This window comes from Eumetopias jubatus, unplaced genomic scaffold (genome assembly GCF_037043125.1).
Source record: "Eumetopias jubatus isolate StellerSeaLion01/CBP00866 unplaced genomic scaffold, mEumJub1_p1.0 scaffold_6, whole genome shotgun sequence".
NCBI lineage: Eukaryota > Metazoa > Chordata > Mammalia > Carnivora > Otariidae > Eumetopias > Eumetopias jubatus.
In genome coordinates this window covers 119,892,141-119,915,297 of record NW_028274812.1, presented here as the reverse complement: position 1 = coordinate 119,915,297, position 23,157 = coordinate 119,892,141, and the positions used below count along the sequence as shown (strand labels likewise).

Sequence of the window (23,157 nt, the reverse complement as noted above, 5' to 3'; positions counted from 1 at the left end):
TTGAACTGTACTTAAAGCTCCATCCAAAGGGATGACTTTGACCTTAGGGCACAAAATTCGGAAAACACTATGCAGTCATTTCCATATTTTTTCCCATTCCACTCAACTCATCCAAAAAAAGGTTGACTTCAAATAAGCTTTATTATGGGTTGACAGTTTTTCTTAAATACAGTGGTGACCAGAAGAATGGCGCCTCATCCCTGCGATGGTTTGTTGAGGAGGAAAGTGGGGAGAGTGCAAGGAATCATCAGCCGGAGTGGTCCCTGCCCCCCCCCAACTTCAGCACCTACACCAGTGCCTGGCACATAGTGGGCACTCAATAAATATTTGTCAGCCATTTGTGGGAGGTGGCTGTAATGGGTGATAGAGGCTTCCTTTGGATACCATATACAGGAAAGAACGTCTTACATCCTATATGTCTGCAGTTACTGGTTCCAGTTCAGAGGTACTTCCCCAGTTCCACTTCACCCTTCGGTAGCCTCTCACCCTTATTTTCTGGGAGAAGGGCTGGGCCCTCGTCATTCCAGCACCCTAAACCCTTTTTCCAGGGCTGCAGTTTCTCTACGTGGAAGACGGAGTGGGCAAACATTCATTTGGGGAGGACAGCATACTCATGACCCCTCACTTTTGGGGCTTCAGGATCTTAAAATCTGGAGTCTTTCCAGACTGTCCTATAATGGGTGCCCACTTTCAGAATCCCTCCCTGTCACGTAGCGTCCTATTTTTGACACTCGCCTCCCGCGTTTAAAGGTATTACTTGGTGGGTCGGGGGACCCCAGGCAACTTGAGGGGATCCCCGCTCCGGGGACGGCGTAAGACAGGGAGGCGGGATCGGAGTGTTGGAGGTGGGGCCGCAGGTTCCCAGGGTCACCCAATCGCAGGGCCAGTCATCAGCCGAGGCCATACCCCCGCTCCCGGAAGCGACCCCGGATCTTCCTTGCACTATCGCTGGGTTGGGCCGAGGCCCGCGCATGCCTGCAGAAAACCTACGGGCTCCGGGGGGCAGGCCGCCTCCTGCTCCTCCTTTCGAAAGACTCTGGCAATGAGAGTAGGCTCCGCCCCCACGCGCGGCCCATTCTACGGACAAAGTCTGGGCTTGCAGACATGCTCCGCCCCCACGCGGGCCGGCTCCGGCCGACAGCGTCCGGCAGCGCGACAGAGCCCCGCCCCCACGCGGGGGCAAGCTTCCCGACGCGGTCCGCGAGCGGGGTAAGGGGCCCGCCCCCCGGCCCGGCGTGGTTTTGTGATGCGCCTCCAGTGACCCCGCCCCCTCCAGCAGCGTCAGCAGATCCCAGTGGTTGCGCTGGCGGGCGATGTCCCCGGGCGCTAGCCCAGCCTGGTCCCGCAGTCCCCGGGCTGCTCCCAGGCCCAGCAGCAGTTGAGCTACCTCCACCGCCCCTTCTCGGGCCGCGAGGAACAGGGGCGTCTGCTCCTATGCCGGAAGAAATAGCCAGGGGGGCGAGGTCAGGGAGGTCCACGCCCACAGGGTGGCTCTTCCGGGCTCCACCCACTTGGCCACTGGCCCTTCCCCCTTCAGGTTGGGTGGCGTTCCCGCGCTTTCCGCCTCTCCCACGCCCCGTTTTGTTTTGTGTTTGTAGGGAACCAGCTCCCGGTCTAACCCTGCTGTCTTGGGCGTCTTTATCGGCTCCGGCCTGGAGAAGGGAGCGGGCGGCCCGGGCGTTGTTCACGGCGGCGGCCCAGTGCAGCGCGGTTTTTCCTAGAAGACGACGTGGGTGGTTGTTACTCTGAGGTTGGGGAACAGACGCCTGCGTTCCTCTTTCCCACGGATTCTGGTTTTGGGGGAAGGACTTATTTGGGCCCGCGGGGTTACCTCAAAGGCGGAAGCGTTGCCCGGGTGACCGCCGGCCGGCAGGAAGCCTTGCTTCTCGTCACGTCACCGGCGCGCGGGAGGGACAATGGGGCATTGTTCTGGGCTCGGTGGGACCGGGAGACCTCCCCCCACTAGACCTCTGCCCCTTCTCCCAGACACTCCTTCCTCAGCCTAGTTTCCAGTGGGCTAGGGCGGTGTGTGTATGTTGTTGAATAGGGATAGAGTTCCATACTGACATCGCCCCGCATATTTACCACCGGGACAGCTAGGTGGGAGGGAATCCCCCAGTCTCCAGTTGGTCCCTCTGCTGCTTCCTTTTTTTGCATCTTATCTCACACCCCATCTGTGCCACTTCTCCATAGCACAACTCCAGCCTCTCCAGATCCGTACCCCATTTATCTCTCGCCCCCACATCTGCTTGGGCTGCGATCAGTTCTTCAACCAGGTCCTCCACCGCCAGCCTGGCGGCCAGCATCAGGGCTGTTGTCCCGTCCTCTGTCCGTGCATCCACTGCAGTCTGTCTGCTGCGGAGTAGGAGCTGGGGGTCCAGAGAGGGCCAGTGACCCTGGTATGTCCTGGACAGCTAGCTCACACTCTTAATCAGCTCCAAATCCGTATATGGTCATCTGTTGTTTCTCTTTCAGATCCCCAATCTCACATCACCTTCCTCTCTGCCAACCCTAGGGGATGCTTTTCCTCGCTTTACTTAGGAGTTTGCCCCCTGTTCCCCTTAGCGACCCCGGTATGCACTGACCTGGCAAACCTCCCGAGCATCAGCAGCCACAGCGGTGTGAAGAGGGGTGCGCCCTGCTCGGTCTGGCTGGTTGGGGTTGGCTCCAGCCGCAAGGAGGCGGCGGGCAGCGGTTGGCCGGGAGAATCGGGCAGCCAGGTGTAGGGGCGTCTCCCCAGTGCCCACAGTGTGAGCCTGGGGACAGGCCCCTCCACCCAACAGGGGTTCCCAGGGCTCAGGGCTTCCCAACCATGACCCCTGGAAGGTCCTGGACTCCACTCCCCCACAGCAAACTGCTGACATCAGGGGTGTCACCCCATCTGTGGGTGGGAGACATGAAGAATGGGAGACAAGTCAATCAAAAGGACATAACTGGGAGAGGAGAGCATAGAGGTTCAGGGAGAATCGTAGCCTGAGGTGTCAGGAAGCCCAGCGCTGGCTCTTGATTTTGTGTGGCTTTTGTCAAATGACTTTTTTACTTTTCTCTGTGCTTCAGTTTCCTCATCTGTAAAAGGAGCCGGTGGGCCTTAATTCTTAGACATTCTAAAGCAGTGGTTCTCAAACTTGAGTCTGGATCAGATTTACCTGGAGGGCTGGTTACAACACACATTCTCCAATGTCTCAAATTTCTGAGTCAGTAGTTCTGGAGTGGAGCCTGAGAATGTGTATTTCTAACAATTTCCCTGGTGATGCTGATTCTTCTGCCCCGGGACCACACTTTAAGAATCACTATTCTAAGGCACTAACTCTAACATTAATTTTCTCAGTTCTAATATCAAAAGGCTTTCTGATTCTAAAAGAGTCAAAGGGAGTTTTCCTTTTCTTGGTCTGGGTTGGCTCACATACCGGGTCCACGGGTGTCCACGTCAGGGACATCCATCTCCGATTCCTGGGGAGGAGTCAGCATGGCTGCCTGGGGGAGCTCCTGACAGTCACCGCTCAGAGGCCAGAGCGGGCACTTGGAGGGTGAGGCCGTTTCTTCAGCCTTAGGATCAGAACAAAGATCAGTGAAGGAAGGATGACTCGTCCCTTCAACTCTGCCATTACCTCAGGACCATTCCTGCCCCAGTGCTTTCACCTGGCCCACCTCCTCTCCTTCCTCGGGGCCTGAGCACATCACAACTCCATCCTCATCAACTTCTGCATCTGGCTTCAGTGCCCTGGAAGGGGGTGTTTGGGTAGAGGACCGTCAGGGTCCCCAGGATTTCCAGCAGCCTTCCTCCCCCTCTCCCCTTCCTCTGTCATCAACTTCTGATCATAAATATCTCCACAGGAAAGAGTCCCCTTCTTGAGTCCCTTTCCTCCTCACTCTTACTTGAGGCCAATGCTGTCTTCACCCAGGGGAGGCCGGCGTCTGCGGGGAGCCGGCTGAGTTCGAGGCCTTCTAATGAACCCAGGGGGCAGCCAGAGGGCCCCGTGCTCTCGGCGCCGCCTCCGGATGAGCTGAAGGACGAGAAGAGCCCCAAGGGCCAGGAGAAGCACCCCGGCCACTGGTGAGCACAGCACAGGCCAGGGAAGCTGGTTGGTGGGTGGTGCTGGCGGGAGAGACACAGTCACAAAAAGAGACCATTTCTCGTGAGGCTGGGCACTACTCTGAGACTTTTGGGCAAGTGCAGTAACTTCTTTCATCAGTTTCCTCATCTGCAAAGTAGGAATCATAATAGTACTTGCCACATGGCATTGTTGGGAGGATTAAATGAGTTGATACTGTAAAGCCCTTAGAACAAGGCCTGGCACGTAGTAAGTGCTATATGGGTTATGATTCTTTCGTGTCCCGTGAGCTGTGTGACAGAGGGATGATTGGATTTAGTAGAGAGGATGGACCAGATGATAAAGGTTAGGATAAAGTACGTAGGGAAATGAGGAAGGAGATTGAAGAGCAAATGGGCCATGAGGAGATCCACTTAGAGAATGAGAGGTTCACGAGGGTCAGTCTCCACACAGAACATTTGGGGTCCCTGCAATCCTGTGTCATTTGGCTTCCATTGCTGCTTGCTGGCATGGAAGTGGGTCTGGGAGCAAGGTCAGGGGAGATGAGGGGGGTCACCTACCGGTGCCAGCACGAGGATGGGCAGCCAGCAGGGGGCCCGGCAGCAGGTGCTCCAGGGCCCCCACTGCCGCCATGGCGGCCAGGAAGCGGAGCAGGAGCCCAGGATCCCAGGGACAGCGGGATGCAGGGTGGTCAGGGCCACAGCGGGACAAATCCACACCCATCACCACCACAAACCTGTGGGGGAGGCGCCACAGAGACGCCTGTGTTGGTCCCTGGCTCTCTTCCCTCCACCCATCAAAAAACCGGTGTCTGCTGCATCCCCCTGCCCGGCCTTCTTACCCGGTGCTGAGAGAGTCCGTCTCCTTGCCCACAGGCTGTGTGTGAGGGGTTGCTCTCTCCTGATGTGAGGGGTCCAGGGCTCCTCCTAGCTCCTCTTCGGCCTGGGCCCCAGGATAGGGGTACACCATGTCCTTGCCATCACTATCCTTCCTTACCCAGAGCCCCACTCTCAGAGTCAGGGATAGGACCCGGGCCAGGGCCAGCAGCTGCTGGTCCAGGGCTGGGGGGCTCAGCACCACCAGCAGGGCCAGGGAGGGCCCCCATTCTGAATCCCCATCTGTAGGCCTGCAGTCACCCCCATCCCAGCCACATTCGGCAGTGTTGCAGCCTTTCTCGCAGTGCCCGTTGTGGAAGTGATCGTGGCAGTACTGGTCATAGGCTGGACTGTGGGGTGAGGAGAGGGGGACTCAGGATCCCCAAAGAAACCTGACCTCCTTCTTCATTCCAGAGAGATGCCTGATATTCCACTGCCTCTAGGGCACTGGTTGCTAAGTGGGGAGAGCTCCGGAGCAGTGGGCTTGGTCAGGCCCTGGATGGCAGGTAGCCCAGACCCTCTAATGTCTGTGATGCCTTTGTCTCCTAAGACTGTCCCCTCTTCCTATTGTCCCAAGCTCTCCTGTCTCCCTGAAGGAGAGTCCAAGGCCCTTTTCCCTCAGGGGTGCTGGTTGCTAGGGGAGATCCTCCATGGCAACGGGGCATAGAGAAAGAGGCCTGAGGCCAGAGCTCCCACAGCTCTTAGAGAGGAGCCCAGACAGAGGCAGTACCCTCCTTCCCGGTCCCCATGTTAAATATTGATGCTGCCCTCCTCCCCTGGGCAGGAGCCTAGTGTCTTCTACCCCTACTTAGCAACAGTTATTAGGGTGGAAACTCCCTGGAGCCTGAGGCTGTGGTCACACTGCAACCTAGAGGCATCTGTGTCCTTCCTCCTGCCTCACCCTGCCCTCCCCGCCCCCACCCCCAAGTCAGGGTTTCAGGCTCACGTGCAGGCCGGAGGAGTCTCACAGTCGTAGCCATCAAACAAACACTCTGCAGAGTCGCACTGCGGGTGGCACTGCCCATCCCGGAAGAGAAGCCAACACCGGGAGTGGGAGGGGCAGCCCTTCCAGGGGTCTGGGACCCCCAGGGAGCAGTCTCCCCCATCCCAATTTCCTCCAGGGCCGCTGCAGCCAGCGTCACAGGCCCCATCTCCACCTCTGCCTTCACATCCCTTTGCTCCGGGCCTCTGACACCGGGGCCCTGGAGAGCTGGGAGGGCAGGAGCATCGGAAACCTGGGGCCCCCAGCCCAGGGGTCTCTAAGCAACTGCCATTGTGTAGGCATGGAGAAGGAGGGCCACAGCCGTGAGGAGCTGGTGGGGTCAGGCAGTCAGGGCCCCCGTAGCCATTGAGGCAGGCACAGTGGGGTGGGAAGCCAGGCTTGGGGGAGGGCAGACACAGGCCACCATGGTGGCAGTAATGGAGGCCGCAGGAGGGGGCTCTGTGGCTGCAGGTGGGGCCCTCAAAACCCTGTGGAGAGGAGAGAAATATTGGTGGAGGCCCTTGTATTATTCTTTCCACCCCCCGCCAAGCAAACTCTTGGGTTAAGATAATTCAGAGGGTTCTATAGTCTCATATCTGGAAGGGGCCTCAGAGAACATCAAGTTCATCATTTTACAGATGTTGAAACCATGGTCCATGGTATTTTCACACAATGACATATTACACAGTGATGAAAATGGATGAACCACAGCTGTGGCAACAACCTAGGAGACTAAGCACTTAGAGAGTGGTAGTAATTAAATTAATATTATCTTCATCTTTGGACTTAGGATTATATACTTTCTCTTTCTCTGGAAGGGGAACAGGATAGAGAAAGACATAAGTGCATGAGTTATCACTGCTACGGTAATTCTTAGGTTAGGTTTATGGGGTGTTACGTTATAAGAAAAATACAAAGAAGGCTGTGCACAAACCAATGATGTTACTGTATCATGATCCAAGGCTTATGATTAACCTGATTTCATGCATCTGAGGTCCATAAACACACACACACACACACACACACACACAGGTAAAAGAACTTTCCAGGGTCTCACCCAGCTTGACTTTGGGGCCTTCTCTTAGGCAGTGCCCATGATTTCTGAAAATTCCATTTGTGCTACCACCTGATCCTGCCTTTCCCCCTGAACTGCTTCTGAGTCACTCACCCCGTAGCATGGGCTAGCTTTCGCCAAGAATTCCCCTCTAGGACCCCAGCTCAGGCATTCTCGCCTTGCATCAGTGCTGGGGGCAACAGGGAAGACAGCTTTGCAGTCACTCACCTGGGGGCAGTGACAGGTGAAGCCCAGGGGTGGTCCCACTGTAGTCTCACAGGACCCCCCATGGGAGCAGGGCTGGCTCTGGCAGGGGTCTGTCTCCACTTCACACCACTGGCCTGTGGTGGGGTGGGATTAGATGTCACATACGGCTTTGGTCGCTGCCTCCTTCCTAGCTCATTCCTGGGAATTGACCCAGCACTACATGCATGGGCAGAGGGATCCTGGGGCTTATTCTCTGGGGTGCGGTGTGGAGGCAGGGGGATGGACATGTTGACTAGGTTGCCTTGTGGGTGGGGATTGTGAGCTCGGTTGTGCCACAGAAGGGACTGCACACACCTTCCCAGGCCTCACCTGTGTATCCAGGCAGACACTGGCAGTAGAAGGCATTGGCCAGAGAGTGACAGGCTGCCGTGCCTGTGGGGTGGCAGGGCTGGTCCAGACACTCGTCTACGTCCCCCTCACAGCGCAGCCCCACAAAGCCTGGAGGGCAGGTGCAGGAGAAGCCTCCAGGTTTGGGGATGCAGGTCCCATGGTTGTGACAGGGCTGGGATTGACAAGCATTGGATTCCTTCGAGCAGTTCTGTCCACTGTAGCCTGGGGCACACTGTGGGCAAAGAGGGTCAGACGGAACCAGTCATCCAGCCCATCCCAACACTACAGGGGACCCAGCTCAAGATTGTCTGCCCGGCTCTCTCCCACCTTCCAGTTCAAAGCATCATTTAACTCACCATCCATCACAGCCCTGTGTAGCCTAACCCTTCTGTCTCAACTCCATGATACACAGTCGTTTAGTGGTGTGCAACTTAGCCCCTCCAGCAGTCCCAAAGCATCTTATGGTGCATTGCCACTAAACAATAGCTCTGTTTTTGGTAAGATCTCCCTCCCCCAGCCACACCTCCACCAGGCTCTGTCATGCCTTATTAAATTTTTTTAAAAGATTTTATTTATTTATTTGACAGAGAGAAACGGCCAGAGAGGGAACACAAGCAGGAGCAGGGGAGTGGGGGAGGGAGAAGCAGGCTTCCCGCAGAGCAGGGAGCCTGACAAGGGGCTCGAGCCCAGGACCCTGGGATCATGACCAGAGCCGAAGGCAGATGCTTAATGACTGAGCCACCCAGGTGCCCCTTTATTGATTAATTTGTAAGCATTTACTGAATGCCTACTTTGTGCCAGGCACTGTTTTAGGCACTAGGAACATGAAGAGAATTAGAACTCCTCCCCACTTCCATGAAGTTCTCATTCAACCAGAAGAGAGAGACTAGCTAGCATTTATTACATGATTTTTATACATAACCTCATAAAACTCTCCCCCAAACCCTGCATGTGTGTTATCTCATTTGATTCTCACTTTACAGAAAAGGCAAACGATTCCTGGAAATACTGAGTGACTTGCACAAGTTGGTGGCAGAGCTTGGATTCAGTGTGAGTCTGTGATGTCCTAACCGGTGCCCTTAAGCATTTGGGGATTGTTTCATGCCATTCTGCTAGTGGGAGAGGGGTCACTGATGAAGTTCTGTACTGTGGGCTGAGTTTTTGCAAGAGCAAGGAGAGCACAGTGCCAGCAAGGCTTCAGAAAGGTGGAGAAAGAGGGGATTACAGAGAATCCGGGGAGTGGCCAGAGGGTTGGGAGAAGCAGGTGAACGGGGTGTTTGGGGATGTCTGACGGAAGGAGTCTCAGGAAAAGGGAGGTAAAGCTGAGTCATGGGTGCAGGGGTGTTCACTATTAATTAGTACACTGCTTTTGTGTATGTTTGAAAATGTTCATAACAAAAAGTTAAAAAAAATTAAAAAATTAAAGAGAATGGTTAGGGGATCCACATCATGCCTTTTATTCAAAGTCAGGGCGCTTTTTTTTTTTTTTTTTGAGAGAGAGAGAGAGAGACACCGACACCTCCCCCCCAAAAGAGGGTGAGGGAGAGAATCTTAAGCAGGTTCCATGCCCAGCAAAGGAGCCTGATGCAGGGCTCGATCTCATGACCCAGAGATCACGACCTGTGCTGAAATCAAGAGTCAGATGCCGACTGAGTCATTCAGGCTCCCCCAGAGTTGGCATCAGGCATCAGGCTGCTCGGACTTGAATCCCAGCTTTGCCTCTGCTGTTCAGTGACTGGAACCACCAGAGAGAGGCCCAAACCCAGACTGGAGAGAAGTTAGGGGCATTTTCCTGAGCAAGGTGCTTCTTGGGCACCATCCAGTGGAAGAGGGGTGAGGAAGGGCACAGAAGAGCCAGTAAACAGGGTGTGTAGGGAAGCCAGCCGCAGCTGGAGCAGAGAGTAGGAGGGTGGGGGTGGGGCGAGATAAGACCCAAGGGTCAGGCCAGGCTGGGTCACTTGGGCCTCGAACTTCACTGTCAAAGAGGTGGGCAGCCACCGAAGCGTTTTAAGCAGGGGAGTGACAGGTCAGCTTAACATTTTCCACAGAGCACCCTGATGGTTGAGTAAAGGCTGAGCCTCCAGGCAGACAAGTTTGTGGGCAGGGACAGGGTGCTCCAGGCCTGCACAGATTATGCCCCACAGGCAATGGGACAAAGGGTGAAGGAGGAAGGACAGAGTTGAGAAAGATTTAGGATGCAAAAGGACAGGGCTTGGTGGTGGGTTGGATGTGTGGGGTAAAGAAAGGAAAGGGAGATGAATCCATCAGTGCCCCTCCCAGTGGCACTGCCCTAGTGCCCCCCCCCCCCCCGCCCTGTGCAGCCCACCCTTGTCTCCCCTCCCCAGCTCTTCTCTAGACCTGCTCACCTGGCAGAGATACCCACTGGGCTGGGCTATGCAGGTGGCCCCGTGCTGGCAGGGCCTGGACTCACATGGGTTCACTCTGTCCTGGCATATACCGCCTTGGAATCCAGGAGGGCAGCGGCAGAAATACGAAGAGCCACTGTCGATGCAGAGGCCTCCATTCTGGCACAGGGAAGAAACTTCTGTGCCTGAGGAGAGAGGCAGACAGGGATGGGCACAGCTAAGTGGGGTGGAAAGGTTCTTGGGGCCCCAGACGGAGCAGAGAGGCTCTTGGGGATCACTAACATTCCTGGGGTGGGTGGAGGCCACTTGGAGCCTGAGGAGTCAGTGACTTCTGGTGCTGAAGAGGTTATAACATCAAGATCCCCCTCCTGCCTGTTCTGCCAGAATGGAGAGAGATACCTCTTGTTAAACTTATTAGACCATTATAAGCAACTGTATTCTTGGTTTAAAACAAGTCTCAAGCAAGCAAGAACTCAAAGGAAACTTTGGGGGTGGGGGGGTTAATTAATGGCTCAAGTCTGTCCCCTGAATTTGCATCCCCTGATGTTTTCTCACTGGGATTCCCATCCCCTAACCCCACAGGAGGCTCCTTCCTGAGTTCTGCTCATATTAAGCCTCATATGAATAAGGGGCGTATTCTTTTACAAGGGGGTTGACATAACATCCAAGTGAGTGGGGAGCAGCAGTTGAGTTGAGTGCAGTTGGGTTCAGTGTGATCTACTCTAGATGCCTTATGATGGTAATGACAGAGTTGAGTTGCTTCACGTTGAGTTATGTCCCAGTAGTTGTGTTAACCTGGAGTCTTGTTGGCTGGACTGGTTGGTGTTGCTTGAGTTGTGTTGAGCATGGTGATAGAAGTTGAGTTGTGTTAGGTTGCCCCGAGGGTGAGGCTGTAGAATCAGTCATAATGTTTGTTCTGTGTTACTTTGACTCTCATTTGGTTGTTTTGGCCAAATGTTGTGTGTGGATGCCCTCAGGGATCAGGTAGAGGGGGACACCCTTTCTCTCTTTATCTGCTCCCCAGTTGGTCCTTGGGTTAGTACCTTGGCTCAGAGCGGCCTTCTGACAGGACAGTGGCAGGTTGCAGAGAGGCCCGGTCCATCCTTGGAGGCATAGGCACTGAAAGGAGGGCCCAGTCTGGAGGCAGTAGGAATTGTGTAGACAGGGCTTCTGGGCACATAAGTCCATCAGAGTCTGAGGTTTGGGAGGGAGCATGAGGCAGGACAGAATATCATGTTTCTCGGCCCAGAGATGGTCTTCGGCTAGCTCCTCAAAATCCTCACCTCCCGGACTCTCTCCTGAATGGCCTGGGGCCAGGTGATAGCTCCCCTCCCCCACCCTGGTTTCCTGTGATACTCACGTCCCTTCTGTTCCATGCAAACCTCAAGCTAGACCTCCACTCCCAGATCCCAAACCCCCTTTCCTGTGGATACTTCTCCCCAGCTCCCTGCTCTGTCTTCTAGAACCGGAGACCCTCCCACCACCGCCTCAGCACACTTGGCTCAGCACCCCTCACCTGGCAGCTGCCTCCCGTGTAGCCAGGGGAGCAGAGGCAGTGGGGACCCTGAGGGCCATCTTGGCAGGTTGCCCTGTTCCTACAGGGGCTGGAACAGGACAGGCACAGGGCACAGTGGGAGGAAGTCCGGGCAATCAAAAGGGAGGGTGTGTGGGACATGGTGGTGAGATGGGGAACTAGAAAGGGAGGCAGGGTGAAAGGGTGTGGGATATGGAATGTGAGGCAGCCTGGAGTCCCAGAGGAGATGGAGAGGAAGGGTGGGGAGGCTGAGGGGCCCCCTCCCTTCCTCTTGGGGTCTTTGCTCACTTGTCTGCACAGCTGGGACGGGTCCTTTCCTCACAGCGTGGGCCCTGGAAACCCGCAGCACAGAGGCAGGAGGAGGTGCCAGGCCTGTTCACACAGGTACCCCCGTTGAGGCACGGGGCTGGAGAGAGGAGGCTGTGAGGGGTGGGGTTCCTTGCCTGTAACCTGGCCTGTGGCCTTAGTCACACCACGCACAGGACATACGCACCCCCCACTGCTGCGCCCGTCAAAACAGCACCCCATCATGGTGCCCAATTAATTTGTTTTCCTACGGCACAGACACACCCTGACCAGTTCCTCTGTCCTCCTGTGGCCCAGCGGGAGGACACAGTGGGCACTCACCAGAGGCACAGTGGTCAGTGCTGGTCTGGCAGCGGGGCCCAGTGTGGCTCAGAGGGCAGGTGCAGGAATAGCCCCCAGGCCTGGGGTTACAGGAGCCACCGTTGAGACAGGGCCCTGAGTGACAAGCTGTCACCTCCTCGCCGCAGGTAGGCCCTGAGGGAAATGAGTGGGGTCTGAGAAAGGGAATCCTCTACTTCCCTGCCCCTTCCTTTCCCTCATCCCCATCTCTGTTTTCTCCCATCCAACCTTTTGTCTTTTCTTACTGTCTCCCGCACATCACCTGTGTTCCCTCCCTGCAGCTCAGGCCCCGTTCTCCTTGGTGGTGACCCAGACCCAGAGACCTTGGACACATGTCTCCACTGGCCTTGCCCTTGATTAGAGGGTGGCCAGCCCAGAATGTCTGTGGCTTAGGGAGGGCCTCACCTGTGTAGCCTGGGGGGCAGGTACAGTTGTAGCCAGAGGGCTGGGGGTGGCAGGTCCCCCCATGGGCACAGGGTATGGAGATGCAGCCCCCCAGCTCTGCTTCACATTCTGGTCCTGTCCAGCCCACATCACACACACACGAGGATCTGGTCATGAAGAGAAAGGGGAGGGTTTTTTCTTCTTCTGGTGTTTTTCTCTTCACCTCCCCTCACCAATGGTCAGACCCCCTAGGACCTCTTTTTTGGTCCTGAGACTCTGGCCCCTTTCCTCAGTGGCTCTGCTCTCAGCATTGTCCCCCTTCCATGCTATATGTAAGAATATGTATGTGTGTTTCTGCTATAACTGTTTATTGTCTGTCTTTCCTCATTAGAATGAAATCTCCGTGAGAACAGACGTGCTCGTGCGCCTGGGTGGCTCAGTCAGTTAAGCGGTTAAGCGTCTGCCTTCAGCTCGGGTCATGATCCTGTCCTGGGATTGAGGCCTGCGTTGGGCTCCACCCACGTTGGGCTCCCTGCTCAGTGGGGAGCCTGCTTCTCCCTCTCCCTCTGCTGTTCCCTCTGCCACTCCCCAGCTTGTGCTCTCTCTCTGTCAAAATAAATAAATAAAAATCTTACAAAAAAAAAGAACATTTTGTCTCGTTTGTTCTGTGCAGTTCCCCCAGTGCCTAGAAAAGTATCCACACATAGTAGATGCTCAATATTTGTCTAATGTATGATGAATTGGCCCTGGGATCTAATGCTTTTCTTTCTGCTCTGACCCCCTAGCCCTCGGTTTCGCCCGTGATTTATGAACTCTGCCCCCATGGGACTGCACTCACTAGTCACGCCCTCACATTGGCGGTGAGCTCAGCACTTTGCCATCTCCTTCCTCTTCCCTCTTGGTCATTTCCCACAGGCTGGCGGCTCACTGGCTGTCTTCTCCTGCCCTCGCTGAGGAGGACTGGAGGACGGTGCAAGTGGGGAGGCCTGGAGGGTTACCTGTGACAGCGCCCATGGTGGCAGGTGCAGTTGTCCTCAATGGGGGCACAGCCGGGGCTCCCGTTGGGGCAGAGGCAGTGGGCCTTGTCCTCCTGATCATAGCACTCTTGCCTGGGCTGGCACAGGTTGGGGGCACACAAGGGAACCTCACAGAGATGACCTACGGTGGGGAGATGGGGCAGAGAGGAAACAGAGTCCCTCCGTGTCCTTGATGGGGCCAAAGCCACTTCTTACATATAACTTGCTCACTCCCCATGAAGCTGTCCTTCAGTGGCTCCCTATTGCTTCAGGATATGGTCTAACTTCCTCAGGATGATACACAGGGCCCTGTGTGACACGATTTTCCTATAACTGCTGCGCTCCTCAGGTTTGCTCTGTCACACCCTAAGCTCAGGATGTCCTGTGGTTCCTTAAGTAAGGTGTGCTTTTCTTCCCTCCACACCATTGTGCATGCAGTTACCTGCAGCTAAAACAAGCGCTCTATCATGACAAACTCCTACTCATTCTTCAAGACTCAGCTCAGCCATCACCTCCTCCATGAAGCCTTCTCATCGCTGGTCTTTGTGCTCCTATAGAATCCTATGCAGTCCTCTCCCAGAGCACCTTTGGACCATAACCGACAAGAGACTTCTTGGTCTCTCTGCACTAGATTTAAAGCCAGTTGAGGGGAGCAACTCTCTTATTCCACTGTGTCTGTGTCTGGCAGAGGAGACAATACGCTCCTGCTAAATAAGCAAATGAATGGCTTCCTGTTGAACCCCATCCTGTTTCTGAACCCTAATCACACCATGTTGGGCTCGCTGTGGGCCCTACAGATAACATCTGCAGTCAGCCCCAGCTTGTGCGGTTGTGCAGGTTGTGCATGGAATAACTCATGGGGGTTCCAGTCTCTTTCTCTTCTCACATCCCAACCCTCAAAAACCCAGCAGTGACCTCTGCCCCACCCCAAATGGGCTCAACTCTCTGGCCAGTCCCTTCTAACACCTCCCCTGCTGACCTGTGAAGCCAGAGGGGCAGAGGCAAAAGAAGGTTCCGGGGAGATCCAGGCAGCTGGCTCCAGCGGGGCATGGGCCGCTCAGGCACTCGTCCACCTCTGCCTGACAGCGTGGGCCTTCAAAGCCTATGGCACAGCAGGAAGATCAGGGACCTGCCTGGAAGTCTGCTCTTTTCCCCCACTCTCCCCTCCAGCGTTTGAGCCCTGGTTTACCTGGGAGACACTCGCAATGGAAGGATCCGGGCTGGTCCTGGCACTGCCCCCCATTGGCACAGGGAGAGCTCCCACACTCGTTGATGTCCTCCTCACACTGCAAGCCAGTGAATCCTGGTGGGGCCAGGAGTGAGTGTGGAGAGATGGCAAAGGTTGTCTTCTTCCTTCCTTCCTTCCTTCCTTCCTTCCTTCCTTCCTTCCTTCCTTCCTTCCTTCCTTCCTTCCTTCTTCCTTCCTTCCTTCCTTCCTCCCTCCCTCCCTCCCTCCCTTCTTACCTTCTTTTCTTTTTAGTGACTTTCTCTAGATTTATTAGGGAGTTTGTCACAAATATTTGTGCCTGAGCTGTACAGGTATGATTTCATGGATTTAAACAAGAAATTTAGAGCTAATACGGATATTTAGTCTTCTTTTTACATATATAGAAATAACATCGCTACAAATTGTAATGGAGAGAATCTTGTTTCAGATGGCTTGGTTTGGGGGTTCATCTACATGTTTCATTATATAATGAGGCACCAGTTTGGGGGCTTCTCAAATAGTGATTTGAGTTTCAGAACATAACAGAGAGTAACTTGGTGACTTTGTTCTTCATATAAATAAGGTATAACTGGGGTATTTGTGTCAATGCTGAAAATCCATTATATCCAAAGCATAAATGTAAGTCCTGGCCCTTCCCCTCACCAGGAAAGGTGAACCTGGAGGGCTTCCCAGAGAAGACACCCGGGGCAGGTGGAGATGACAGGGGGATGATGCTCAGCCCCCTGCCAGCCGCGTGACTTTGGGCAAGCTACTCAAGCTCTCTAGGTTCCAGTTTCCTCCTCTGTAAAAGGGGAATAATGGAACCGACCTCATGGTGTCATTGAAAGGATTAAACGAGGGAATGCCTGAAAAGTACCCAGCCAAGGGCCTGGCCTGGAGTAGTCAATAAACATCCATTATCATCAGAGCAGGGAACAGAGGGGTCTGGGAAGCTGGAGAAGGAAGGCCTGGGGCAGTGTTGCCCGGGTCCAGGGGAACTCAGGGCCACTCAGGCACTTGAGCAGTGCCCAAGACCAGCCCGGGATCTCCAGGAGCAGGGAGGGCACACAGAGGACTCTGGAGGAGGCTAGAAAGTGTGGTTTGGGCAATTTGGCAGGACAGAGATGAAGGTGGGTGAGCATCCAGGGAAGATTTGGGGAATGTAAAAGAGTTTGGGGAGCAGAGGAGTTGGAGAAATGAGGGCCTCCTTGGCCAGGCCAGAGTGAGCTTCAAGAGGCCTGGGGTGATCACGGGGCCTGACTGTGGGGCAAGGGTGGGGCTGGGGGCTGGAGTGGGTCCACACTCACCGGGCAGGCACTCACACCGGAAGCCGTTGAGCAGGTCGTGGCAGTCCGCCCGGTTTAGGCACGGAGCCGAGGCACACTCGTCTGTCTCCACCTCACACAGCTGCCCTTCCAAGCCTGAGGACATGGAGGTGTGGTGCGGGCTGAGGCTCAGCCAGGTCAGCCCTGCCTGCGCTGTTCGCCCCTTCTGCCCCGGAGGCCGGGGTTCTAGAACCAGCACGTGCTCCCCATCAGGCAGCCCCTCCCAGGGTGCCCTCTGCCTGCGGGTTGGGGAGACGAGCCTGGGGTTCCTGCCGCTCTGTTGTGTGTAGCCCTGCCCCCTCCAGCTGTGAAAGCTCAGGAAACAGGGCACCTGCTGGGACCTGTGGGGGCAGCAAGGAAGTACCTTTTGGGGCCATTCTCTGCATAGAAGATAGGCTCACCCGGCTGGGCTCATGAGCCCCCTCCTCAAGGTACAAATGGGACAAATGGGCATCTGCTTGGAGCTGAGTCAAACCTCTTGTTCTACCCGAGCAGGCCTCTGTGCCAGGGAGACCAGGAATCTCCAAGGGGGGTATTTGAAGGGCGTTTGGGGAGTTTGTTGGTCCCATATTTGTCCTGTATCTTCGGGCTTGTCCTGGTATCCACAGTCCCACCCTGAACTGAAACTGGATCAGTCTCCAGAACCTCAGCTGTCTCCCACTTCTTGCCTGGGGAGTCTGCTTTTGCAGTTCCTTGCTTGGATTGCTGGACCGTTTTCTCCGCTTTTGACCTGGGATGCTGCTCAGTTGAGAAAGGCTGCTTTGTGTAGTGGTTAAATCTATGGAAGCCCTGGGTTTGAATCACGGCCCTGCCACTTACTGGCCGGACAACTCCCTTAACCTCTCTGCGCCTCAGTTTCTTCATTTGTAAATGGGCACAGCAACGATGCTTGACCTCACAGGACTGTTGCCAAGATGACAAAAGGCAGGTCAGATGCTCAGGTGGTACCTGGCACAAAATAAGCTAGTATTTTTCTGGTTTCATTCAGCTTCCTGGTATTGGCTCTGTCTCTATGTCCCTGGAGAGACTTTTCTCCCCCTTAGAACTAGCTTGGAGGTAGGTGTAGCCTTGTGGCACTTTTTTTTTTTTTTTTTCTGTTGTACCAAATCCAAGCACACAGGCCCTTTGGGATTTTAGGGGTTTACTCGATCTCTATAGCGGAGAGTTTTTCTGTGATTAGGAGGAACGTTCTGAGTTGGCATGAGCAGAGGCTGGTGTTCTGCTCTCCCTTGACCGGCTTCTGTGTGCAGCGGACCAGGCTGTGCACTTTACAATGACTATGAAATGAATGCTGCCCCCTCACCCCCAGACTTGAGCAGTGCACAAGCTCACTATCATCTGTGGCAGGCCTTCTCCTAGGAGCTGCAGGTTTCCCAGAGTTTTTATCTGGGGTGGGGAGATGAGAAGCATTCTTTTGTAACTGTCCCCAACTGGCCTGGGGCCTTTTGTGTTCTGCAAGGGTCATGCCTGGGGCGTTCAGGGTTAGCCCCCTGATCCTCTATCCAAGGCCCCATGCATCTGGTACCTGGTGGGCAGAGACAGTGGAAGGTGGCAAGCAGGTCCAGGCAGGTGCTGCCAGGGTGGCAGGGCTGGGACAGGCACTCATTGTGATCAGCCTCGCAGCGGGAGCCCGTGTAGCCAGGGGGACAGAGGCAGTCAAAGGAGCCAGGGGTGTTGAGGCAAGAGCCGCCGTGTTCACAGGGACTGGGGCCTTGCTGGGCTGGGAGGAGAGAAGAGTCAGGAGTCCGAGGGGGCCCGGCATGGAAGGGCAAGGAGGCCGGACTGCCAGGGAAGGCGTGAGGGCCTGTTCGTGGCAGATGAGAGCAAATCAGAGAAAGAGCCGGTGTCTTTAAGATGGAGAAGGACTAAATGGGGCCTGGAGGGCTGAGCATTGGTGAGAAGACCGTGCAGGGAAGGGATGCCAAATCCGGACAAAACCAGGAAAAAAGAGATGATTACATATTTCATTTGAAAAACAATTTGCAGAGGCTGCCTGGCGGCTTGGAGAGGCTCTGATGTGGGCGGGGGTGACGCACCCATCTGACACTCGTCCAGGTCCTGGTGGCAGGTGGGCCCTGAGTAGCCAGGCTGACACAGGCAGAGTGTGGAGCCCGTCAGGGGGTTGGTGCTGCACTGGGCTTCCCTGTGGCACGGCTGGCTCAGGCACATGTCCTCCATGTGGCACAGGAGTCCTGGAGGGAAGGGCGGCCGTGAGGCTCCCTGGGGCCGCTTGAAGCCCCCAGCCGCCCTCCTGGTGCCTCTCTCACTTGCCATCTCTACCGCCACCTCCCCGCGCCCGCTGTCACACCTGTGCGGCCAGGTGGGCAGAGGCAGGAGAAGGAGCCCACGCGGTCAATGCAGGTGGATCCTGGGGCACAGGTAGCAGCAAGGCAGTCATCTAGGTTCTCTTCGCAGCCCACGCCCCCCCAGCCGCTCACACACACGCAGTGGAAGCTGCCAGCCGAGTTCTGGCAGGTTCCCCCGTTTCTGCAGCGAGGAGGACCCTGAGCCTCACATTCGTCCACATCTTCAGAGCAATCCCAGCCTGCAGGGGGCGGGGTGTGGAGGGGACAAAGGCTGGAGCTGGGAGCCCTCTGAGGAGGAGAGGCCAGGGGCGGACCATCTGGGCCGCAGGTGCATGGACTTGGCTTACACGACTCACCTGTCCAGGCCTCTGGGCAGAGGCAGGCGTAGGTGCTCAGCCCATCCTGGCAGGTGCCCCCATTCTGACACTGGTGGCCAGCACAGTCATCTGGATTCACCTCACAGCCTGGGCCTGTGAAACCTGACAGGGTCACGAGATTAGCTGAGGGAAGGGAAACTCCCTACCCAGGGAGAGGGGCTGCAGATGAGGACACACCTTGGGGGCAGAGGCAGAGATGGAAGGTAGAGTCTCTCCCGGGAACCAGCTGACAGGTGCCCCCATTGGAACAGCCACTAGCGGGGCAGGGTCCTGGCTGAAGGTCACAGTGTGGACCCTCCTGCCCAGTGGGGCAGAAACACCAGAAAGATCCCAGGGTGTTATGGCAGGAAGTGCCCTTGGGGCAGGGTCCAGGGTCCAGGAAACACTCGTTGATATCGTGTTCGCAGGCATGGCCCTCGAAGCCGGGTGGGCAGAGGCACTGGATCTGGGGGTGTGTGGCCAGACACACCCCTCCATTGATGCAGGGGTTGGCCGAGCAGAAGTCGTGAACCTGGCACTGCTCGCCTGAGGCAGAGGACAGAGGGGGCTGTCGGTGGCACTGCACAAATCCCAGCTCATCCGAGAGAACCCAGCTCCCTGCCTGGGTTTTCTCTGTGGCTCATTTTCACGTTTCCTTCCCTTTCCTCCCATACCCGCTTTGCCCTGCTCCACCACCCCTTGCCTCAGTTTGGCCATTCTGGAAAACAGGACCTGTAGTTGTTGGTGGGATTGGCCCTGCTGGCCCTGTTGACTGATTGGCCCTGCCTGAGAAAATCTTGGTCCTTCCTGTGGTGACCTTTCCTTGGTGGGGAGGTGAGAACCACCCCCCCGCCCCCGCCACCCCGGCCCCTGCAGGCAGGAGACTTAGCACTTTGCTGGGCCACAAGTGGCTGTGTGCCCTTGGCCAGTTGTCTGGCCTCCCTCTTCTGGATTCCTTAATCTTTAGGTGGGTGCGGCGTTCCGGATGATGAGGAGACGCCCCTCGCAGCCGTTGGCACAGGGGCAGTGGCCGCGGTGGCGGCTGACACTGAGCTAAGCCGGCACCTCCCGAGCATCGCCCCCGGTCCTCAATACGGACGTCAGCTGACAACGAAGGACGTGGAGAGCTAGTGCGAGGGCACATGCCTCCGCAGTGGCGGGGCTGCCACTGGGCCTGGGAAAGGGCTGCCCAGAGTCCCTGCTCGGAGCACTGGGTCTGGCAAGCTGCCACTGATGATCCTTGTTGTCACACAGCCTGCTCTCTCACTCTGGAGTCCTCAGGATTACCCGGGCAGTTAAAACATCTCCATGCCTGGACCCACCCCAGCCCCACTACATCAGCCTCTCTGGGATGTTCAGGGCTTCCCAGGTGATTGCTGTGCGTCGCCAAATTTGAGAAGCCTTGTTTCTAGTCCACCGCTCACAGCGCACTTTCCCGCCCCTGTGGCCTCCACTGCCCCGTCCGGTCCGCTCCATCCCGGTGGGTCAGAGGAGCCTTACGCTCCAGGGGCTCTCTGCTGTTCCGCACCGCTGACCGCTTCCTCAGGCTAACACACCTTGCCCCAGGGCTGCACCCCTCTTCCCAGGACTGACACCCATTCCTCTCTCTGGGTCAGATCCTTTCCACCCTCGTTACCCCTCCCACCAGCGCGTCTTTCCAGGTGCTATTATGGGCTCCCTGTTCTCAGTAATAGAGGCCATTCAGATGCCCACCACCTTGTGCTAGGTGTTAACCCTCTAGCTGCTGGGTGGAGGGGCCAGGAAAGGGGCCAGCGTGGGGCACTAAGGGGGCTATGGCCGTGGCCATTCACTGACGGGTTTGGAAATACTTCAGCATTTTAACCACTGGTATGGCCGGGCTGGAGAATGTCAGTCTCCGGTAAATGGTCAGCAAGAGTCGGCTTCTTGATTCTCACAGGCTCTGTCCTCAGAAGGGCTCCCTGTCGCTCAGACTCCAGTTCTATCTTTCCCAGCCCCCTGCTCTTGCCTGTCCCTTCTCCCCCACCCCTGCAGTGCTCACCTGTCCAACCAGGCAGGCAGGAGCACTGTGGGCGGCCTGAGGCCTGGATGTGGCAGCGGCCCATTTTGGAGCAGAAGGAAGAACAGGGGTCCTGGAGCTGGGCCTGGCATGTCCGGCCAGTGAAGCCAGAGGGGCACGTGCAGGAGAAGCTGGGGGCCAAAGGAGAGGGAAGGCTGGGGGAGCCTGGGAGGGTGGGAAGCAGGGCTTTGCAGCTGCCCCCATTCTGGCAGGGCTGGGCATCCACGCAGGGGTCAGGAAACTGGCATGTCTCGCCCAGGAAGCCAGGGGCACACCTGAGTGGGGGCAGGAGAGAGGAAGACTCGCGTCCCTGGGCCCTCTTTGCCCTCCCACCTCCCTCCTTTGCTTTCCTTTCTCTTCGGAGCCTTCGCAGCCTCCCTTTCTCCTTCCTTCCCATCCCGCCTCCGCCCTGCGCTCCCTCCCCCTTTCCAGTCTCTCTCTCCCAGGAGGCACACTCACTGGCAGGTCCCTTGTCCCTGAGATAGGTTCAGGCAGGTGCCTCCGTTGGCACAGGGTCCTGGGAAGCCCCCACAGTGCAGCGCTGGGGGTGGAGATGAGGATGGCATGGGACTGGGGCGCTTTGTGCTCCCCGGCGCCTGCTCTGGGTGCTCTGGAGGGACTGCCTGCAGCAGCTCCACACATGTGCTGTCAGCCACCGTCCCCGCTGTTTCTGGTCCCCACGCCCCGGCTGCCCCTCCTCCCAACCGCAGGCTTCTAGATCCTCTCAGCTCTTAATCCCCAGCCCCTTTCCTGTTTGTTCTCCAGCCTCCCAAGTCCAGCCGCAGGCTCCATCCCTGGGAAGCAGGACAACAGGGCTCAGGAGGGGGGCCCCAGGGACGCCAGGAAGGTGAATGGCTGAGACGTTGAAGGGATTTCCTCCCGGAAGGGCCCAGCATTGAGCCATCCGGGGGGTGGGGACAGCTGGACTGGGAAAGGGACTTGGTCAGCCCTTGACCTTCCCATGTCTCCATCTCCTGCTTTCTTGTCATAGCCTCCCCTAGCAGGTGGTCAGTTTTTTCCCCCTTCACCTCCTGAATGTGATTGCGAGGGCCTGCTGTCCCCCAGCTCCAAGGTCAGCTGGGTTCTCCCCGGGGGCGGGCACCCTCCCACCCATCCCCTGATGTCACCGCCCCTGGCACAGGCCCCAAAGCCTGGTTTGTGCAGCTCCAGGGGCAGAGTCCTCCCTCCCTGTGTGAAACTCTCCTCCATCCAGTGTCCCCTGCCCCCAACCCACTGACACCCTCTCAAGGAAGATGGGTCCCCCACCTCTCCCGCCCCATGCCTCACCTCTGCTCTCGACGACTGAGTGACACAGCAACAACAGCAGCAGTGAAGGGGGCTGCATCCCAGAGCCCCTGCCCCAAACCCAGACCCCTGGCCGCCTCAGGCAAGGACCCTGAGAGCCCTCACTGAGGCAGCAGCCACCTCCTCTGCTCTCACGGCCCCTTCCTCCTCCTCTGCCCGCTGCAAGCCTCACGTCTGAGCTGTTTCCTGAGTCACACAATGTCCTGGACACCCTAGCGATGGGAGGGGGAGGAGTGCGGGAACATTGAGGGGGATGAGGGAGGGGCCTTCTGTCCCCGACAAACCCTGGGGAGAGGGCGGGTGGGACTGTGTGGCTGCAGGGTAGGTGATAGAAGGCGAGCACCGGGCTGGTGGGGAGGCTGGGACTGAACCCTATTGCGTGGTCTCCCCTTTCTAGAGAGGAGAATGGCAAGGTGGCTGCCCCTCGCCTTGGGAGGGTCAGGACCGGCAACAGAGGTGTGGGGTGCTGAGACTTCTCTTCCAGGTCCGTATCCGTGCTTCTTGGACAATCTGCAACTTTCCATAAGTTGAAACCACTAACTTTGGCAGAGGGAACCCAGGGCACTGCTTGCCCTTATCTTGGCCCTTGCTGGGGGCTTAGTTTTCTCCTTTTGGGGAATAGGCAACATACTGGGTTGGTTCTGGGGGGAAATCTAAGCCTGCCTTTGTTGGGGAACGTGTAAGGACATCATCAATGATAAATGAACATTGTCGATACTAAAATCTGCAGTCTGGATTATCCACAGCAAACACTACATTTGGGTAAGTTCCCTTCCCCTCCTCCACCACAGAGATCCCTGGGACGCAAGGAATGCCAGTGTTTTTTTTTTTTTTTAAGATTTTATTTATTTATTTTGAGAGAGAGTGTGAGCGGCGGGGGGGGGGGGGGGAGGGGCAGACGGAAAGGGAGAGAGAATCTCAAGCAGACTCAGAGCTGAGTGCGGACCCCGATGCAGGGCTTGATCCCACAACCATGAGATCATGACCTGAGCTGAAATCAAGAGTCGGATGCCCAAATGAGTGGACACCCAGGTGCCCCAGGAATGCCAGATTTTGAATTCAAAATTAGAGTAAATAAAATGACAAAAGAAAAGTCATGGCCTTGAGTCATCCTA

The 23,157-nt window shown here is 56.4% G+C and overlaps 1 protein-coding gene and 1 long non-coding RNA gene across 7 annotated transcripts; one reads left to right on the top strand and one right to left on the bottom strand.

The window, feature by feature from the left end:
- Nucleotides 1-112: 112 nt before the first annotated feature.
- On the bottom strand, nucleotides 113-22,082 carry NOTCH4 (notch receptor 4). 3 transcript variants are annotated; one of them, XM_088024054.1, is made up of 30 exons: nucleotides 22,025-22,082; nucleotides 21,197-21,278; nucleotides 20,720-21,012; nucleotides 18,898-19,245; nucleotides 18,700-18,822; nucleotides 18,346-18,582; nucleotides 18,074-18,229; nucleotides 17,563-17,757; nucleotides 16,020-16,133; nucleotides 14,695-14,808; nucleotides 14,485-14,607; nucleotides 13,488-13,647; nucleotides 12,511-12,656; nucleotides 12,088-12,240; nucleotides 11,749-11,866; nucleotides 11,443-11,530; nucleotides 10,970-11,120; nucleotides 9,927-10,111; nucleotides 7,540-7,792; nucleotides 7,192-7,304; nucleotides 5,874-6,397; nucleotides 4,894-5,277; nucleotides 4,613-4,788; nucleotides 3,877-4,096; nucleotides 3,640-3,721; nucleotides 3,408-3,546; nucleotides 2,586-2,881; nucleotides 2,222-2,369; nucleotides 1,620-1,717; nucleotides 113-1,432 (listed from the first exon to the last, which is right to left on the bottom strand). In XM_088024054.1, exons 1-30 carry the CDS (start codon nucleotides 22,080-22,082, stop codon nucleotides 719-721), a joined length of 5,991 nt encoding a protein of 1,996 aa, XP_087880180.1. In that variant the 3' UTR covers nucleotides 113-718. The 3 variants fall into 3 exon arrangements, with proteins under 3 accessions (XP_087880180.1, XP_087880181.1, XP_087880182.1); XM_088024055.1 differs by having other exon boundaries at nucleotides 3,649-3,721; XM_088024056.1 differs by lacking the exon at nucleotides 22,025-22,082 and having other exon boundaries at nucleotides 20,720-20,868; nucleotides 21,197-21,347.
- LOC148164141 (uncharacterized) lies at nucleotides 872-13,094 on the top strand. 4 transcript variants are annotated; one of them, XR_015768367.1, is made up of 6 exons: nucleotides 872-1,209; nucleotides 1,599-1,750; nucleotides 3,835-4,054; nucleotides 5,342-5,433; nucleotides 8,544-8,610; nucleotides 12,881-13,094. It is a non-coding gene; the product is annotated as an uncharacterized LOC148164141 (long non-coding RNA). The 4 variants fall into 4 exon arrangements; XR_015768368.1 differs by lacking the exon at nucleotides 5,342-5,433 and having other exon boundaries at nucleotides 3,903-4,054; XR_015768366.1 differs by lacking the exon at nucleotides 5,342-5,433.
- Nucleotides 22,083-23,157: the final 1,075 nt, after the last annotated feature.

Excerpts from the sequence above, each read along its gene's own strand:
- NOTCH4 (XM_088024054.1), bottom strand. The coding sequence starts at position 22,082 with ATGCAGCCCCCTTCACTGCTGCTGTTGTTGCTGTGTCACTCAGTCGTC. Across the intron at positions 18,823-18,897 it reads TCTCTGCCTCTGCCCCCAAG|GTTTCACAGGCCCAGGCTGT; the intron begins GTGTGTCCTCAT and ends TGACCCTGTCAG. Across the intron at positions 16,134-17,562 it reads CCACTGTCTCTGCCCACCAG|GCTTGGAAGGGCAGCTGTGT; the intron begins GTACCAGATGCA and ends CCATGTCCTCAG.